A 19,855-nucleotide genomic window follows, 5' to 3' on the forward strand; every position below is an offset into this window, starting at 1 on the left:
AGGAGAGACAGAGAGGAAGATCTTCCATCTGATGGTTCACGCCCCAAGGGTCGCAAAGGCTGGAGCTGAGCCAATTTGAAGCCAGGAGCCAGGAGCTCTTGCAGGTCTCAAGGTGCAGGGTCCCAAGGCTTTAAGCCATCCTCAACTGCTTTCCCTGTCATTCCCTCTGCGTGTGTGTCTCCCCCTTTCTTTCTGTAACTCTTTCAATTTCAATAAATATAATATTTAAACGCATGCACAATGACTTATGCCTTCACAATCCTTGGCCTGGGTAAAGATAAAGGGACGGACAACCCCATGTGTTTGCAAAAACGTGCACAGGGAAAGTATAGTATCAGGGTAGTTCAAGAAGTTCATAGAAGAACTGAGTGAAGAAGCAGATTGGCTTTGGTGCAAAAAGGGGGGGGGAGTGAAATCCATGCATAATTTTTCAGAGGGTGCTTTTCTCATGAGATTTCTGAAGAGTCCTCACGAACCGCACTCCAGAGAACCGCATGGCCATCACGCGCAGACACCGCAGACACCGCCGTAGCCAGAGTTCGCCGAGCAGACGGGCCGAGCGCTGCTTCCTAACAGTGCGGCCTTGAGAAGTGCCGAAGGCCCGTCAACAAGTGGATGGATAAACACAAGTGGCACAGCCACACAATGGCATGAAAGAGAACAAACTGTTGACACAAAGCCGCGGAGGAACCTCAAAAACAGCACGCTGAGCCAAAGAAGACGGGCACAAAAGGCTACATTGCACGCTTCCATTTTTATGACATTCTAGAAGGCGAAACTAATCTACCCTGACAGCGCATCAGTGGTTGCCCCGGGGCGGGGGCGGGAGGGAACTGTCTGTGGAGGAATGGCAGTGGGCAGAGAGCTCTAGTCTCCGTTGCTGGAGGCCTGGGGAGGAGGGCAGGCTCTGTTGGAATCACTCAGCTACGCCCTGAGAACTGTAACTCAGTAAGGTTCATTTTTTTCATGGACAAATTCCAAGCCTGTAGTTTGTCTTAGATTCAGCACACACCAAGGGACACGACTCTCCATGCTGAAATATTGACTGAAGTTACTAAACGTTTCTCAGTTTCTGCACGTAATTCTTCCCCTAACCCCCGTGGATGCAGAACCGACTACAACCCAGCTGGAATCCCGGGTTCTCCAATCGGCATCCCTGCGGCCTTCCCTTTCCAAACGCCAGGCTGGGCGGTTTGGGCGGCAAGTAGCAGGGAGGCAAGCTGAGCCAGGCCCCTTCGGTCACTGGGCCTTGAAGACGGGCTTCTGCTGCAGCCGCAGCACCCGGTACGTGTTGAGGCCTGGCACATCGAAGCCGGGAGACAACCCGTGCCCGTCCAGAGGATAGAAGTTGACCAGCTGCCCATGCTGGGCCTCCAGGGAGAGCCACGCGTCGCCAAGCGGCAGCGCGCACGGAAACTCGCGGGCCACATGCAGCTGGAAGACTCGGCCGCGCACGTGGCGTAGTGTCAGCGTGCGGAACTCGGGTGGCACCAGCACCTCCACGCGGGGCCCGAACTGGCGCAGGCGCAGCTCTCCCATGGATCCCGCGCGCACCTCGTAGAAGGTTAAGTTGGCAAAGGTGAAGTAGCCGGCGAAAGGGCGCGCGCTGGGCGGCGGGGCAGGGCTGTGCTCAGCCTCCCGCAGCGCCGACTCCATGGCTGGCAAGAGCACGTCGTAGGCCTGGGTCACCAGGTCGGGTCCCGGCGGCCGCGGTCCTGCCAGCAACAGCACGAAGCCCAGGTGCAGCAGGGGCACGAGCGAGAAGGTGGCAGCGTAGCCGTCCAGATCGCCGTCTTTACGCACCACACGGTAGCCTCGCTGCATGTGGAACTCCCAGGGCGTGCCCGTCTCATTGGCGAAGTAGGGGCTCGGGCACGCCAGCAGCGGCGCCAGCAGCGTCTTGGCCACATCGGGTTGCAGGAGCCGCGTGGGCCCGCCGCCCAGGAGCGCTATGGCCAGTTTGGCCAGGTCGGCTGCGGTGGAGTACATCTGGCCCGACGGGCGGTACCAGCCCAGGTCATAGAGCTGTGCCGGCCGACCACTGCCGTAAAAGCCAGCGGCCAGGCGGGCACGGACACGGGGTGTGAAGTCGAAGCCCGTGTCCACCAGCCCCAACGGCTCCAGTATGTTCTCCGAGAGCCAGCGCTGGTAGTCCCCCTGGGGGGTGTGAGCTGCCAGGACGTGCGCCAAGAGCGAGAAGGCCAGCGTGCTGTAATGGCACCTGGAAGGACAGCAGTAGGAACCGGGCTGAACCTCAGCAGACTGCAGATAAACCCCTTCCCTCCTGCTCAGGAGTCTAAAATGCCCCCTCCGCTGCCCCCTCCCCAGGAAGCTTCACTGGGCGGTGAGGAGCTGGGTGGGAAGGAGCCTTTCTGCATGTCAGATGGTCAGAGTCAGAGGAAACTTCGGAGATGGGTGAGAATAAACCCGTAATCCATCTGCAGTCAGCTAAGGCCCCGAGGGCAACAGGGCAACCCGCAGGGCCACACAGCCCTGCGGGAACACAGCTGCCTTTAGCAGTGTACCTGGGACAGCAGAAAGCCAATCTCTCTCCCTGCCCTCTCTCATTTTATGTGAAAGCAAAGAGATGGAGATTTTTTTTTCCATCTGCAGGTTCACCCCCCAAATGTTCCCAACAGCCAGGGCTGGGCCAGGCCTAAGTCAACAGCGTGGAAGTGACTCCAGGTCTCACCCCCGAGTGACAGAGCCAAGCACTCGACTCCCAGTGTGAACGTGAACAGGAAGCTGGAGCTGGAACTGGGACCCAAAACCAGACACTTTGAGAGCAGGTGACAGCTTCGTCAACACACCAAACTCCCACCCTGGTAACAGCCCACTTACTGGCCCTTTAGCTTTCGTGTGATGTGCTTGGAGCAAATGAGAAATTTTCCTCTAATACTATTTAATTTTGTTTAAATGATAATAATGTTGTAGCACAAAGATAGTAAGCACGGGACAGGACCTCATCTCCTTCTGTTCCTGACCACGGAAGATCCAGAAGGGGGCCTCTCTCTTGATTCCCAGGGCTTAGGCAGTTTCAAGATTCCCAAACGACTGCCCCAGATGAGAGTTCCCGGATGCCACCGGGCATTCCTCATGGCTAAACCATCTTGGTCTTTGCAGACAAGAGAAGTGCGGTTCACAGGGGTCAAGTGCTCATCCAAGGTCACAGAGTAAGTTCAAAGCAGAGCTGAGAGGAAGGCTCCAGGCTGCAGAGGTCCCAGCATCCACTACCTCTACAGCACCTGGATCCTCTTCCTAAAGGGAAGAAGGGGCTGCACTTCAGCATTTAGGGGCATGGAAGGGGTTTCTGAGGCAGGGGAACTAAGTACCTTAGGGAATTGGCTATCTTCCATCCTGCCCTATAGCCCCTCTGCTCCCAGACGTGGCTTCTCCACCTAGTGACCCTGCTATATCTCCACTCTTTTCTCGTCAGCTCCCATCTCAGGCCTTGCTTGTTCTAGCTGTGGACTGAGGGGTGCAGTCAACCATCCCTGAGTCTCTCTCTGCTCCAACGCGCTAGCATGAGGCTCCTTCTCACAAGGGTATGTCTCCCAGGGAGGCCACTGGACGCACTCCTCACCTGGTTCCGGGGTCCACCACCAGCACGTCGTCCTTGAGCATGTTCAGAGCCTCCTGAGTGCTACCCTGCCACAGCAGCGAGGTGGCGCGCAGCCTCCTGGGCAGTCCTGAGAAGGAGCAGTGGTTAGATCTACCATGCTTCCTGCTTCACTGGATAAATCATTTAATCTCTCTGGACCCCAGGCCCCCATGTGTAACATGGGGAAAATAATCCCTTTAGCGGTGTGGCTGTGGGGGAGTGAGACGGGAGAGATTTGGGGGAGTGCGGTCACCCTATAGGGTGCTCTGGGCAACTGGATGTATGTGGTCTTCCCTCTGTGTGGGAGGGGGGCTCTGCAGGGGTTGCAGGCAAAGCAACATAATCCAACGTACACATTATCAAGGTCAGTTGGCTCATGGGACAACAACCTGTTGGGGCCAGGGGCAGAGGCAGGAAAGAATGCTTGGAGACTTGTGAAAATCTTGGCCCAAATAATAGTGGCTGAGACCAGGGTATCAGAGCAGAAGTGGGAAGAGTGATTGGATTCAGTATCCATCCTAAAGGTGGCACCAACAGAGTTAGCTGGGAGGGATACTCTGGGAGGGAGAGGTCTCAGGAATGCCCACAGGGCCTGGCCTGGGCAGTTGGAGAAGAGAGCTCCACCTGTCAGTTCTGACTCCAGCACCTCCCCCCATGTCCCCAAATGTATCCCCTCTCGGAGCCTTTACTCGCCCCCAAGTAGGGTGGGCTGAAGCATTTGCAGCAATTGGTCTGTGAGGTGCTAAAAAAAAAAACTTGGAGAATGAACTGAGATTTCTGGGAAGGGAGGCAGCTCAAAGTTTAGGGTGAAAGCAAATGAGAGTTCAGATGGCCTCCTGAACTGTGGCCTCCTGGCTGTGGGCCCTCTGGTCCTCACAGCCAGCTTGTGTGCCACGGATACCGGTGACGACTCCACAGTGCACCCCTAGAGGGAGCCCTAGAGTCAGGCAAGGTGGATTTACCCAGAAGCTCACAAGGGCTTCAAGGCCCTGGTAGTCCCTTCCAGAATTTGAACTTAAAGTATGCCATTCTTTCTTTTAATTAATTTTAGTCCAATTCTTTCTCTGATTCTTAAAATTTATTTTATTTCTTTGAAAGGCAGAGTGATAAAAGCTGAGAGAGATTGTCCATCCTCTGAATTACTTCCTAAACAGCCACAATAGCCAGGAACCAAGAACTTTGTACTTGTAGGAATCCAGAGGTGTCAGGGTCCAGGCGCTTTGACCATCTTCTGTTGCATTCTCAGGCACATTAGCAGGAAGCTGGATCAGAAATGGAGTATTCCAGATATGAACTGATACCTCCATCAAATATTTAAGACCCTAGGCTTGGCGACATAGCCTAGTGGCTAAAGTCCTCACCTTGCACACACCAGAATCCCATATGGGCACCAGCTCATATCCTGGTAGTCCCACTTCCCATCCAGCTCCCTGCTTGTGCCCTGGGAAAGCAGTCAAGGACGGCCCAAAACCTTAGGATCCTGCACCCGCGTGGGAGACCTAGAAGAAGCTCCAGGCTCCTGGCTTTGGATCGGCTCAGCTCTGGCCGTTGCGGTCACTTGGGGAGTGAATTATCAGATGGGAGATCTTCCTCTCTGTCTCTCCTCCTCTCTATATATCTGACTTTCCAATAAAAATAAATAAATCCTTAAAAAATATATATTAAGACCCCTTAGCTGGAGGCAATTATTGAGGTTGCCTGGTACTTAGGCAAGTATTACACAGCTGGGAGAAAAGCAGCCCACAGCTGGCTGGCATTCTGGGTCTGGTTCATGCCAGCTCTGGTATACCAATGTGTGAATATAACTGCCTATTATTAATGTTAGATCTCTAAGCTGGAGGAAGAGGAGGGGGTTGGAGAGTAGATTGTCACCACCCACTTGCCAGGGTCCTTGGGCCAAGGTCAGGACTACTCAGGGCTTTTGATATGGACAGTCACTATGGGCCTCCCCAGGCCAGACTGTGGAATCCTCAGGCATGCACAGGAGCAGGGTCTGGGGGCAGGACAGGCAGTATGGCCTAGGGAGTTAGTGCTGGGTCAGGCCATTGCGCCCACTGTTGGGAGAGGCCCACTAATGGCTTTTGGAATTGGCAAGCAGCATGTCCTTTCATCTCATGATGACCACAGGATACTCAGGATCACTGACCTCAACACACACACTGCATGATTAGACCCCTTGTGTGAAGGACTCCTATACGAAGAAGCCAACATCAGAGTAATGATGAAGATGCAAGGGGTCATGGTGACAGGAACTGAGTGGAAGCTGTACACCAGAAGGGATCCATTAGATGAGAGAGAGTTTTAAATCTGGGATAGGCAAGTCCTACCCCCTAATCCACAGAAAGTGGGATGAATCTGCACCCTTCTTTTAAGAGTTGGGAATCTCTAAGTGGGCAGTGAAATGGGACAGGTAGGCAGCCAGTATGGAGTCATGAGCTGGAAAGCACATTCCCTCTGTTCTTTGTAAATCCCACCCTCCAATCATCAATGACCCTTTCCGCAGGGCATACTTCCCCTCGCCAAGGACCTGGGTGGTATCATGAAAACATTCCCCTTCCCGAAATCATATGAAGACTGGCCTCTCTCTCTCTCTCTCTCTCTCTCCTTCTCTCCCTCTCCCTCTCTCTCTCTCTCTCCAAAGACAGATTGGAAAGCAGAAACATTTTCCCCTCTCCTGCCCTTTCCCTCCCAATCCTCTCCACCCTTGAACATGCCCACATGATGTACCTGTGATCTCCTCACCTCTTAAATAAATCTTCTCCAAAGTTTATCCATACATTTGTTTGAAAGGCACAGTTAGAGGGAGACAGACAGAAAGATCTTCCATCCACTGGTTCACTCCCCAGATGGCAACAACAGTCAAGACTGGGTCAGGCCCCAGCCTGGAGCCTAAATATTTAGGCCACCTTCCACAGGTTTTCCCATCCTCTAGCAGGGAGCTGGATGAGAAGTAGAGCAGCTACAACAGAAACCAGTGCCCATACGGGATGTTGAGGTCACAAGCAGCGGCTTTACCCACTGCTCCAAAACCCTGGTCCCGATATTGCATTCTTAAAAGAGACTTCTAGGGGATGGTGTTGTGGCATGATGCATTGAGTCGCTGCCAGCATCCCATACAGGTGCCAGCTCAGGTCCTGGCTGCTCTGCCTCCCATCCAGCTGGCTACTAACGTGACTTGGAAAGCAGCAAAGGGCCACCCAAGTGCTTGAGCCCCTGTCACCCATGTAGGAGACCCGGGTGAAACTCCTGGCTTTGGATGGCCCAGCCCCTGGCTATTAGGGCCATTTGGGGAGTGAACCAGCAGATGAAAGATGGATCTCTCTCTCTCTCTTTCTCTCTCTGCCTTTCAAATGAGCAAACAAATAAACCATTAAAAAATAAAATAAGCAATTCATTTAATGGTTCAAATGCAAAGGACATGAAAGGTGTGAAAGCTGCCCTCTTGCCCTCCCCAGCCCCCATGTCCTCCCCACCCAATGCTTCCATCTCTAATTCTCCTCCAAAGTTGGTGCAAATAAACTAACATGCATGTTTATATGTGATGTGCATTATATACTATGTATCCCAAACACATTCAACATATACATTACATCCATCCTTTAAAAAAAAGTTTTAACTTTTTTATTGGAATGTCAGATATACAGAGAGGAGAGACAGAGAGAAAGATTTTTCTGTCTGCTGGTTCACACCCCAAGTGGCCCTAATGGCCAGAGATGAGCTAATCTGAAGCCAGGAGCCAGGAGCTTCTTCTGGGTCTCCCATATGAGTGCAGGGTCCCAAGTCCTTGGGTCATCCTCACTGCTTTCCCAGGCTACAAGCAGGGAGCTAGATGGGAAGTGAAGCATCCAGGACATAAAACAGCACCCATATGGGATCCCGGTGGATGCAAGGTGAGGTCTTTAGCCACTAGGCTACTGCACCAGGCCCACTTCTATTCTTTCTATGACAGCGTGCAATACATGCTTTTATCGCTCCTTGCCTACTTAACATTCTATCATATTCCATTATAGCACAGAAAGAGTGTCATTACTCATTTTGTTGGGGATGTAATGGTGTGTGCTTGTGTAGCCTCAGGTAGCTGTTTCTTCTGCCATCCCCCTGCTGCATGAGATGCCCCGTCTGCTACATCTCAGAGAGGTGTACTACGTTACTGTGTGTGCACCTCATGCCACCGCTGCATGACTTTGTCTTTAAGAGAATCAATGCACTGCAGCTCCCACTGGCTGATGTGAGGGCCGAGTATGTGCCGGGCAGAACCAGGCTGGACTGCAACACCCGTTGGTTCGTGTAGAAGACAGGGCTGGAAACAGAACCGCCCAGCAATTGCAACCACCAGCTGATTGGGGCGATGGACTGTGCCGGGCCCTGTACTTGCTAGTGCATACAAGAATCTGGTCTGGGATCACCTCAGACAAAGTTTCTTTGGGGATCTCCCCAATCGAACTGCCGGACTCAGATCCCTAACCATGAAAAGACAGAGGACAGAAGAAATCAATCAACTACCCCAGCCATACATTGGCAGTGAAAAACTGGGCAAACGGAGACTCTCAGATGGACTATGTCAATCAGAGGATTCCTCAGTGACCTCATTGTGCTTGGAGTGGCAAGACTGGAAGCGATTCATAACTGCTGAACGATCAAAACCACTTGAGTAAGACCCTCGGAGCATGCCCCACATCGGGGACCTGGGGTGGGTAGGTGGGAGACTGGGTGAGGCTTCTCCCTTAATATCCCCCTTTACCCCCGATACATGAAGGAAACAATGTGGAAATAATAGTCTTACCCACTTCCTGTAGCCCTTGAACCTTTGTGCCCTAATTAACTATGTAAAGATTGTCAAAAATAAAATTTAAACAAATGGAAAAAAAGAGAGAATCAATTCAGAAATTTCATGGAAAATGAAATTGAAATATAGGGTTTTTTTAATGCAAAAAAATCTAGAAATCAAGGGTGGACACCCAGCTTAGCAGTGAAGATGCCCCATGCTGCCCGATGGAGTGTCTGGTTTGATACCTGGTTTTGCCTCCTCCCCACCCAACACAGACCCTGGGAGGCAGGTGTGCAGACCAGGCTGCTGGGTTCCTGCCACCCATGTGGGAGCCAGTTGGGTTGAGTTCCCAACTTCAGCCCAAGAGCATTTTTGGGAGTGAACCAGCGGATAGGAATATATTCTTTCTCTCTCCTCTCTGCCTCTCAAAACAAACAAACAACAAACTGGTTATGCTGATGGGTTGAAGATCTGCTTAGTTCAAGAATAAATAAGTCAACGAGTCAATCTTTACAGACCATTCTCCAACAAAGACCTAATTCCCTTAATGTATAAACATCAGCTCCAAACAACACAAAGATCAACAACTCAACAGAAAAATGGACACCGGATAGGGGAGAAAAGTTCATAGAAAAGGAAATAAAAAGGACTCTTTAAAAACTTAGGAATACCAAAAGATATTCAGCTTCACTCATGAGCTCAAGGTACATCTCATTGATCCAACTGGCCAAGGTCAGAATGGCACACTTGCTAAATCAACAAGGTCACAGTGAAACAGGCTCCCTGGTACTGCAGTGGTGGGAGCCTACATGGATGTAAGCTGTGTGTGTCAGGCCCTGTCAGAGGGAGGGTGGCTGCATCAGAAAGCAGAGAAAGAAGCGGGTCCAGCCTGGCTGGATTGGGACAATCTGGATAAACTCTGAAACTCACCTGACAGCTGACTGGCCATCCTCCGGAGGGTGACAGGTGAAGGCCTTGGGGCTGGGCCCACCTCGTCCAGCCCACCCACCAGGCCATACTGCTTGGCTGCTGATGCCATGTCCCATGGGTTGTTAATGGTAAAGGTGCTGGCATAGCGTTCCAGGGGATCATCCAGGGAGGCCACGGTGCCCTGCTCCCACAGGCGGTACAGCATGAGGACTGGGAAGATCTTGGAGATGCTGGATATCCTGAGACACAAAGTCCAAGGGACACGCTGCTGGACCCACAGCCCACTTCCCACCCTGAGCCCTCAACTACTAGCTTTCTAATGTTCTTGAAAAATACTGACTCCAGGGCCCGGCGGCATGGCCTAGCGGCTAAAGTCCTCACCTTGAACGCCCCGGGATCCCATATGGGCGCCGGTTCTAATCCCGGCACCTCCACTTCCCATCCAGCTCCCTGCTTGTGGCCTGGGAAAGCAGTCCAGGACGGCCCAAAGCCTTGGGACCCTGCACCCACGTGGGAGACCTGGAAGAGGTTCCTAGCTCCCGGCTTCGTATTGGCGCGCACCGGCCCGTTGCGGCTCACTTGGGGAGTGAAACATCGGACGGAAGATCTTCCTCTCTGTCTCTCCTCCTCTCTGTATATCTGACTTTGTGATAAAAAAAAATAAATAAATAAAATCTTTAAAAAAAAAAAAGAAAGAAAGAAAAATACTGACTCCAGCCTTAATCACAGGCCTTCTGGAACTGCCTCTGGAATGCTAGAGAAGATTCCAGAAGAAGTAAAGTTGGGCAAGAGTGGAACAGATACCTCTTCTCACTGGCTGTGTGGTCTTGGGCAAGTTACTGGACCTTTCTGAGATTCAGTCTCAGTATGTACTCCACAGACTGTAAAAAGGGCTGAACAGGACGGTGCAGGTGAAGTCCCTGTCATTGTAAGGGACAGGCGGTGAGTGCTTGCTAAGTGACAGCAAGTGTAATTGTCAGCTTCATAGCTGGCCCAGAGCAGGTGCAGGTGAGTGCTAAGCCCCTCCCTTTGGGCCCTAAGAACAAATGTGCTCACTTTGCATTGTGAATACTGTGGAGGCGAGACTCCAGGTATGCAGCCAAATGTCCCCAAGCTGCCTCTGACTGGGCCACCACTTCCAACAGACAGGGCTCTGGGCCAAGGGCCCCGAAACTCTCTGTAGTTCTTTGTGGCACATGAGAGACACGAAATAAGGGAAAGGAAAAGGAAATCTTTTCTAGCCTGGAAAGTCTAGTCTGTTTGTGATATGCAGCACTCACTGGCCCTCTTGATGTTCTCATCTGTAAAGCGGGTACTGGCAGGTCCATACACCCCCTCCCCAACCATAACTCTCTTGGGTCTCCCTGTCCCTGAGAGTGTTTGCTCCCGCCCACCCCTCACCCAGGCTGACCGGTACATGGTGTACTCGTTGGGGGTCCCAGAAGTGGGATCTGAGCCATTCTTCTTCCCAAAGTTCCCAGTCCAGAGTACGGTGTCATTGTGGATGACCACGGCAGACATGGCCGCCAGGCCTGGGGCAACCATTGCCTGGCGCAGGATCCCGTCCACCTGGGGGGAGAAGGACAGGAGGCCAGAGCGCAGGTGCAGGGACAGGCTCCCCCCGCCCATGCTCCTCCGTCCACACAACCCCCAGGAGCCTCCAGTGCTCAGGATCTCAAGCCACGCCCACGCTTCTGCCCAACAGCTCCCCTGCATCGAGTTATGGGGCTTCCACCCACCATGTTTGCTCAGAGAAAGATTGCCTTGGCCACTTCAAAGAAGCGGGAGTGGGCATTTGGCATGATAATTAAGATGTGCCTATGTGGGCCCAGTGCAATAGCCTAGTGGCTAAAATCATTGTCTTGAACACACTCAGAAAGCAGTCGAGGATAGCCCAAAGCCTTGGGAACCTGCACCTGTGTGGGAGACCCAGAAGAGGCCCCAAGATCCTGGCTTCAGACAGGTTCAACTCCAGCCATTGCAGCTGCTTGGGGAGTGAATCATCAGATGGAAGATTTTCCTCTCTGTCCTCCTCTCCGTATATCTGCCTTTATAATAAAAATAAATAAATCTTAAAAAAGAGAGAGAGAGAGATGTGCCTATGTGTCCCAGCTGCTCCACTTCCTCTTCAGCTTCCTGCTTGTGACCTGGGAAAGCAGTGGAAGATGGCCCAAGTCCTTGAGATCTTGGACCCATGTGGGAGACCTGGAAGAACCTCCTGGCTCCTGGCTTCAGATCGGCTGAGCTCCAGCCACTGCAGTCATTTGGGGAGTGAACCAGCAGATGGAAGATTTTTCTCTCTGTCTTTCCTTCTTTCTATATATCTGCCTTTCCAATAAACAAATACATACTTTTTAAAAAGATGCACTTTATGAAGTGGGGGTGGCGCTGTAGAGTAGTGAGCTCAGCCTGTGCCTACAAGATGGAATCTCTGTGTGTCCCGTTTTCAAAGAAATAAACAAATAAAAAACGTAATTGCCCTGTGGGATACCCACATCTCATATCAGAGTGTCTAAATTCAAATCTCAGTTTTATTCTCAATTCCACCTTCCTGCCAGCATACACTGTGTGGTGGCTCACGTAGTCGGGTCCCCACCACCTGTTTGAATTCCCAGTTCTTGGTTTCTACCTGGCCCCACCGTGACTTTTGCAAGCATTTTTTTAAAAAAAAAGATTTATTTTATTTTTATTACAAAGTCAGATATACTGAGAGGAGGAGAGACAGTGGAGCTGCCGGGATTAGAACCAGCGGCCATATGGGATCAAGGCAAGGACCTTAGCCACTAGGCCACACTGCCAAGCCCTTGCAAGCATTTTTAAAAAGTGACCCAACAGATAGGAACTCTCTTTCTCCCCTCACTTATCTCTAAATAAATAAATAAACTTCTAGGTGTTTTTGAGATTTATATATATATATGAGATATATATATGTTTTTAAGAGTTTATATATATATACATATATATATGAAAAAGATCTTCTATCCACTGGTTCACTCCTCAAGTGGCTGCAACATTTGGAGCTGAGCCAATCCAAAGCCAGGGGCCAGGAGATTTTTCTGGATCTGGGCCACCCTCAACTGCCTTCCCAGGCTACAAGCAGGGAGCTGGAAAGGAAGTGGATCATTCGGGACACGAACCGGTGTCGATATAGTATCTCAGCACATGCAAGATAAGGACTTTAGCCACTAGGCTATGGAACTGGGCCCATAAACGTTTAGTTCTTCAAGAGGTTTACATGTCTGAAAGGCAGAACGACAGAGAGTAGGAGAACGGACTGCTGGAGAGACAGAAAGACATCTTCCATCTGCTGGCTCACTCCCTAAATGGTCGCATCAAGCAGTCTGGGCCAGGCCAAAGCCAGGAGCCTGCATACAGGTACATCCGGGTCTCCTGTGTGGCAGGGCCCCAAGCACCCGTACTACCACATGCTGCTTTCCCAGCACACTAACATGAAGTTTAATTAGAAGCGCAGTAGCTGGAACTTGAACAATTTTCTTTAAACAGGAGAACAGAATTAGAACTGATTCTGCTGGATCCCTAAGAATGTTCAAGAAAAACCTCCTAGTAGACTTACTGTAACCATGGATGGTGGGCTTCACTATTTGTAGAGGGCCCCAGACCCTCTCTGGACATTTACTGACAATGGTTCGTGATTTTCAATGCTGAGGTATAATGAGAATGATAACATTATGTGCCAGAAGTGTAGACAATGATTGTCATGCATTGGATCATTGATGCCTGACCAAGCTGTGCTAAGCTTCTCCCCATTCTGTAGATGAGAAAATAGGATCTGAGCTCCTAAATGCCTTCTGAATGTGGCTCATGGCTGGCTGGATTCGAACCCAGTACTGACTCCAGCCCCCATTCTTAGGGCAGCCCTGTGATCCACCCCTGCACTGGCTGTGCCTCCCCAGGCCTCAGTTTCCTCCTCGTGGCCAGGAATTCTCCAGCAGTGCGCATGCAGAGGCCTGTACAGCGGCTGGTGCCCGCCAGGCACCCGGTGGAAGGCAGCCAGTTATTATGGCTTTTGAAAACGTTTCCCCGGGGAGCCACATGGCACCCTCTGTGCTTCTGCCCGGCTGTCTGCTGGTGGTGAGCGTGTCCCTGCACGGCCGGGCCTTCTCTCCTGGGGGCTCCCCACCCCTTCCTGGCAGCTGTCCCTGGGACAGACATCAGTCCCCAGTGCCCCATGTTGCAGTGCCTTGTCCCTGTATTTCCTAAAGTGAGTGTGCCATGTGGGTGGCACAGACCGGAGCTGGCTGACACCTCCCTCTAGTGTTCTGACATGCGGCCATGGTATGTGTGTGTGCGTGCATGCGTGTGCATGTGTGTTTGCAACAAAATCATCTTTTCCCACCTGCTACTATTCTCCACACGTGCCCAGCACCTGCAGGCTCCAGCCAGACCTTTGAGTGGGCTGGGCCCTCAATCTGGACACCACTCCACCTCCCCAAACTGTTTCACCCCCACCACACACACACATCACCTTGTTCACAGCTTAGACACGGCTTCTTCCAGGAACCCTCCCTATCCCAGGGCGGGTCCTCTAAACTCCTGTCCTCATGCTCACTCCTTTGTAAATGTTTGCTGTCTGGGGGTAGAGGGTAGGCACTGAACATGGGTCAGTGTCTTCTCCCCACCCCATCCCAGGTGCTGAGCACAGAGTTGGTACCCCCCAAGAAACATGTGCTAGATACATGCAGATCGAATGCTAGTGCCAGCACACGGGGATGCCCTGCCCCACCACCCGGGCCCAGCCCTCCCCTGTTCTCTCCGGGGTCACTCACTGACCTTCTCCAGTGCCTCCTTCAGCACAGGGAGTGGGTGGGCCAAAGGCACGGGCTCAGGATGCCGGGGACACATCCTCATGGGGACAGAGGTCACCTCCAGAGCCGGGGACCCTAAAGCGAGTAGGGCACAGAGATCTGGAGTCTGGGGCTCCTTCTAAGGGACGGGGAGAAGGTGGCAGCCAAGGTCAGAGCCAGACCTCTGTGGCCAGCAGCAATCTCCCTGCCCAGAAGATAGCACCAGAGGCCACCCATAGGCATGGAGTGGCCCAGCGGAAGGTCCATGTAACCGTCAAGACCCCCAGTTCCTGATTGGCAGCCCCTGTTCCCCCATCTCTTACTTGACCAGTTTCCCACTGTCACCTCCGTGTGACCTTGACCAATGCACTTAGCGGCTTGGAGAAGCCTCAGCTGCATAGTGTGTCTGTCTCTCTCCCCCATATTCTGGTTCTGCAGAGTTATTTGGATTCTATCTACACAGAGGCGAGTCTCGGGCATCGGGCTCAGTCCGTTTGCCTCTGCCAGGAACCTCAGGGGAAAGGGGGCTGGCATTGACATTGCTTCAGGCTATGATACCAGCCAGTGGTCCCCCAACCCTCTAAGGCAGGAGTGTGGAGTCAAGGGCTGTGAGCTGGGGAGCTATAGCCTTCTTTCCTTCCTCTGTCTCCTAAGACTGACCAAAATGAAACAATGTCAGTGTGACCCAAGTCTGACTGTGCAACTGAATGCCCTGGGCAACTTCCCAGGTTAGGCCTGAGCAACCTGCTCCCTGGAGCACTGCCCCCCTGCACACAGGCCTGAGAAGGTGGCTTGCTGAGCCAGAGGCTGCAGGGGGGAGAAATCCACTCCCAGGAGGCTTGCCCACTGCCTGGCGGAGAGCCCGTGGATTGGCTGAGCAGCCCACAGCACCACTAGAAACCACCCACCACTCTGCAGGCAGACAGGGAGCCCTAAAACTGGAAATGAGGCGCAGTGACAGCACCGTATAGGTTAGTCACTGGAGGAGGGGTCACAGTGACAGCTGGGGCTTGACTGCCTGGCCACAAGGGCTGGAACCCACAGCCGTGCCTCTGGGACTGTGGGGTGCACACACGGTGTTGCCTGGGAACCTCAGTGTGCAGGTCTGGTTCACCCCACACTGGGTGGGGCAGGGGAGTCCTCACTCTGACAACGCTCAGGACAGGCCCAGCAAGGCAAGGCCATGCACTGTTTGCTTCCCCACCATGAGATGGATGCAGGACAATTTGAAAGGAAGCATCTAGAAACTTGTGTAGGAGCTGGGCTAGGTTATCTTGCACGCCTGTTGAATCTAGAAATCCAAATCGTGAGGTTTGCGTTTTGTGCACCTTTTGGGGGTAAGATTTTCATTCTGGCTCACGTTTCTGTTCTGTGTGTGTAGCCAAGGTCAGTACCCAAGGATGTAACACGTTGATGTGTGGGCAACACCCCTACAGGGCTGGCCAGCCTGCGTAACTGGGGCCTACTTGCTTGTGGGACTGAGAAATCCCTCTTGCAGGAATTTGCGAGAGAAGGAAAGGGGAGGAGCCCTCTAGCACGCTGGCAGTCCCTGGGGCCTGGGGCCTCCTTTGTGGGGACTCAGCCAGCCCAGGAGGGAGTGGCTGCTGGCACTTGCAAGAGCATTTCAAAGTGCGCTGGGGCTCAGACAGCCTACCAGGGCACTGGAGGCAGAGCAAGAAAAACACTGCTTGCACCTTTGGGTGAACCCAGACTGGGTGAGTCGAGGGAAAGCCTGGTGGCATCAGGACCCTCATTTCATACACGAGAGGACATCGACGCACAGAGAGATCACTAGCCTGGCCCAAAGATGCACAGCGCAAGTCAGGGGTCACAGCAGGACACCAGTGCTTCTGAGCCTTGCACCCTCAGAGCCACCGCCCTGCCTCGCCCCACCCCGAGGGCCACCTGGAGCCCCAGGTGGGGGAGCACTCACCGGCCGGCAGCTTGGGGAGATGATACTGCCACAGGAAGCATCCAGTCATGGTCACAGCCAGCAGGAAGAGGCAAGCGCTGAAGGCTGGGAGAAGCCACTTCTTTCTCACTTTGAGCAAGTGGAGCTGCTGGGCAGTCTGGGAGACGGGGATAAGAAGTTGGGGTCACGGGCCCGGTGGCGTGGCCTAGCGGCTAAAGTCCTCGCCTTGAAAGCCCCGGGATCCCATATGGGCGCCGGTTCTAATCCCGGCAGCTCCACTTCCCATCCAGCTCCCTGCTTGTGGCCTGGGAAAGCAGTCCAGGACGGCCCAATGCATTGGGACACTGCACCTGCGTGGGAGACCCAGAAGAGGTTCCAGGTTCCCGGCATCAGATCGGCGCGCATCAGCCCGTTGCAGCTCACTTGGGGAGTGAATCATCGGACGGAAGATCTTCCTCTCTGTCTCTCCTCCTCTGTGTATATCTGGCTGTAATAAAATGAATAAATCTTAAAAAAAAAAAAAAAAAAGAAGTTGGGGTCAGAGGAAAGAGAGGAGGACTCTCTTACATCTTGGGTTGCCCAGGCGTCAGACAGCCCAGAGCTTTAGATGAAGTTTTCTTAATTCATTTGATAGCTCCCACCCACTTGTTCACACCCCTAAATGCCTATAACACACACGGTTGGGCCAAACCAGGAGCCTGGAATTCACTCCAGTTCTCCCATATGGGTGGTGGGGATGTGACTGTCAGCCAGCCCCTGCTGCCTTCCAGGTTGTGCAGTAGCTGGGAGCTGGAGTCTCCAACTCAGGCTCTTTGATGATGGGGTGCAGGTGTCCCAAGCAATCTTTTCAGCTGTGGGTGAATTTCACTCTTGTGAACGTAAGAGGCTTCCCAGTGAGACCTTCAACAGTCCCACCTTGTGTGTCTGCCCACACTCATCATCTCTGCCTGTCATGCCTTGCTTCTCCCATGGACACAGCGAGGGCTCTCAGGCCTTCAGATGAAACATCACCTCCTCCATGAAGCCTTCCCTAACTCTCCCATGCCTCCTCCCACGGCACTCGGCACAGCAGCTGGCCTTCCACCATTGGCTCACACACTGGAGAGGGCCAGCTCTCCAAGGACACAGCTGTTGCTTTGCTTGTCGTCCTCCGTGGTCCCTGTGTGTGCTGCTCCAGGCACATTGCTAAAGCGGAGGTGAGAATCCATGCCAGCAGGACAAGGCTGCCCTCCATTCCTCTCCACTCTTGCACTTGCCCGCGTTCCCCCTCCGTTCTTCCAGGTCTGTGTTCACAAACCTGGGCAAGAGCGCCCAACAGTGGGCATGCGCCAGGCTCCCTCTGGGTGGTTGGACCTTTACAGCAATGATGCTCCAGAAGCCTGGTGGGTCAAAGTGAGTGAAAAAAACCTTCATGATGAGAACGGAACCTGCTGGGAAAGCTCAAGGAAGGATGGCGCTGCCCAGGGCTTCGGGCCTTACCCCAGTGCAGGTGTAGGGCCTAAGGAAGTGTAACAGCCTGAGAGGTGAGTGGGTATAGGAAACAGGAGAGCAGGGATGAGACCACAGGTGCTACAGCTTGAGGGAGAAGGGACAGATGTGGCAACTCCCAACCTCTCTTGTAGCCCCCGCCTTGGAGTGCTGTAGCACCTCCAGCTGGTGTCCCAGAGGCTGTGCTATGCCTTTTAAGACAGGTGCCATGAGCCATTGTGGTGCAGTGGGAGAAGCCGCTGCCTGTGATGCTGGCTTTCCACAGCAGAGCACTGGTTTGAGTCTGGCTGTCTTGCTTCCCATCTCCCTGCTAACGCACCGGAAGGCAGGAGATGGTGGCCCATGTCCCTGCTTCCTGTCACCCACGTGAGAGACCTAGGTTGGAATTCCTGGTTCTTGGCTCAGCCTGGCCCAGCCCTGGGACCATTGCAGCCATCTGGGAAGTAAGCCATGAAATCAGGTGGAAAGAGCCCGGCGCAATTGCGTAGTGGTTAAAGTCCTCGCCTTGAACGCCCCAGGATCCCATATGGGCGCCGGTTCTGATCCCGGCAGCTCCACTTCCCATCCAGCTCCCTGCTTGTGGCCTGGGAAAGCAGTTGAGGACAGCCTAAAGTCTTGGGACTCTGCACCCGCATAGGAGACCCAGAAGAGCTCCTGGCTTCGGATTGGCTCAGCTCCAGCCGTTGAGGCCGCTTGGGGAGTGAATCATCAGACAGAAAATCTTCCTCTCTGTCTCTCCTCCTCTCTGCATATCCACCTTTCCAATAATAAATAAATAAATCTTAAAAAAAAATCAGATGGAAAATTCTCTGTCTTCCTCTTTCAAATAAATAGATAAAAATATTTTTTTAAAGATTCACTTATTTTTATCTTATTTTTATTGGAGAGGCAGATTTACAAAGAAAAGGAGAGACAGAGACAAAGATTTTCCATCTGCCGGTTCACTCCCCAATGGCCACAAAATGGCCAATCCTGAGCCTATCTAAAGCCAGGAGCTTCTTTCTGGGTCTCCATGTGGGTGCAGGGTTCCAAGCACTTGCCCATCCTATGCTGCCTGCCCAGATCATAACCAGGGAGCTGGACTGGAAGTGAAGCAGGTAGGACAAGAACCAGTGCCCATATGGCATGCCAGCCTTGCAGGTGGAGAATTTAACCTGTTGAACCACCACATCCGCCCCAATCGATAAAAATTTTTAACCAAGAAGGAGACAGAGATGAAGCAGACCCTACTAGTGCCTTCATGTTGTGACTCAGAGCAGTCCGGTGACTCCCCCAAACCACACATCCTGGTACAGGGCTGGGAACCAAACGGCCAGGCTCCAACCTGCTCAGCCCAAGTTCTGCACGAGCCTTAAGATCACTTCCTGAGCCATCTCACCTCCAGGCAAGCAGACTATAGCTCCAGGAAGAAAAGAAGTTGTCTAAGACAATGCCCATCACATGTCGGTGCCCACCCCAACATGGGCTGCTTAGCATCTCACAACCTGCTCCTGACATCAGCCTGTGGGCCCCATTTCCAAGGGGGATAAAATAGGCCTCAGAGAGGGTAAGTGACTAGCTCAAGGTCACAGAGCAAGAAAGCAGTGAATCTGTCCTGTCTGACCCTCCGCCCTCATGTCTCATGGTGTGACCTCTGTGTTGTCCTTGTGGCCCAAGCTGTGCTGGGACCAGGACTCTTCCCTGTCCCCAGGGTCCCTTTCGGTCCATCCTGGGATGAAAGGGCTACAAGAGAATTCGCGACTCTCCCCTAGGGCCAGTGGCTATTCTGAGCTGTTCCATTATTCATCCTTTAGTAACTATTATTCCTTTCATTTTGGTTAAAAAGCAAAGAGAGACCTTCCATCTGCTAGTCCCCTCTCCATGTGCTTGCAACAGCCAGGGCTGGCCGGGCTGAATCCAGGAGCCAGGACTTCATTTTTGGCATGGGTGACAGGGACCCAAGCATTGGGGTCATCCTTGCTGCCTCCCAGATGATGCAGTAGCAGGAAGCTAAAATAATGAGTGGAGCTGGGACTGGGGTCCTGGCCCTGCAGTGAGAATTGTGGGCGTCCTCAGTGGCAGGTTGACTCTTTCACTCTCAGATCCTGACACCTGCCTCCCCTCAGCCACCCATGCTGCAAATGCCAGGACCTTCGCTGGCCCCAACCAGTCCTTCCACCCCCCACCTCCAGCTAATCCCCAGGCCCTGCTGGCCTGTTCAAATCATGAGATGCGCCAAGCATCCTGAATATGAGAGAGAGGCACTGCTCTCGCGAATCCCAGGCGTTCACCACCCAGCTTTGTTAAATCTTAACATTTACCATATTTTCCTCCTAACTTTACATCTTACAATGTAACATGCCCGGGACTTG

At 52.7% G+C, this 19,855-nt stretch overlaps 2 protein-coding genes across 2 annotated transcripts in view; one reads left to right on the forward strand and one right to left on the reverse strand.

Annotated features, from left to right (window-relative positions):
* C1QA (complement C1q A chain) overlaps positions 1–19,855 on the forward strand; it is a 280,199-nt gene that overhangs the window by 246,356 nt on the left and 13,988 nt on the right. The window lies entirely within an intron of this gene.
* LACTBL1 (lactamase beta like 1) lies at positions 1,240–16,101 on the reverse strand. The gene is made up of 6 exons (XM_058676683.1): positions 16,038–16,101; positions 14,091–14,200; positions 10,711–10,868; positions 9,300–9,538; positions 3,584–3,689; positions 1,240–2,221 (listed from the first exon to the last, which is right to left on the reverse strand). The coding sequence occupies exons 1-6, from the start codon at positions 16,084–16,086 to the stop codon at positions 1,240–1,242; spliced, it is 1,644 nt and encodes a 547-aa protein (XP_058532666.1). The 5' UTR covers positions 16,087–16,101.

This window comes from Ochotona princeps, chromosome 2 (assembly GCF_030435755.1).
Source record: "Ochotona princeps isolate mOchPri1 chromosome 2, mOchPri1.hap1, whole genome shotgun sequence".
In the NCBI taxonomy this organism is placed as follows: domain Eukaryota; kingdom Metazoa; phylum Chordata; class Mammalia; order Lagomorpha; family Ochotonidae; genus Ochotona; species Ochotona princeps.

What these genes read in the sequence shown, in the direction of transcription:
- LACTBL1 (XM_058676683.1), bottom strand. Translation starts at nt 16,086, where the DNA reads ATGACTGGATGCTTCCTGTGGCAGTATCATCTCCCCAAGCTGCCGGCC. An exon ending in TGAAGGAGGCACTGGAGAAG is followed by an intron (nt 10,869 to 14,090) that starts GTCAGTGAGTGA and finishes TTCTCCCCCCAG; the next exon opens with GTGGACGGGATCCTGCGCCA. An exon ending in GTGGTGGACCCCGGAACCAG is followed by an intron (nt 2,222 to 3,583) that starts GTGAGGAGTGCG and finishes CTGTCCTTCCAG; the next exon opens with GTGCCATTACAGCACGCTGG.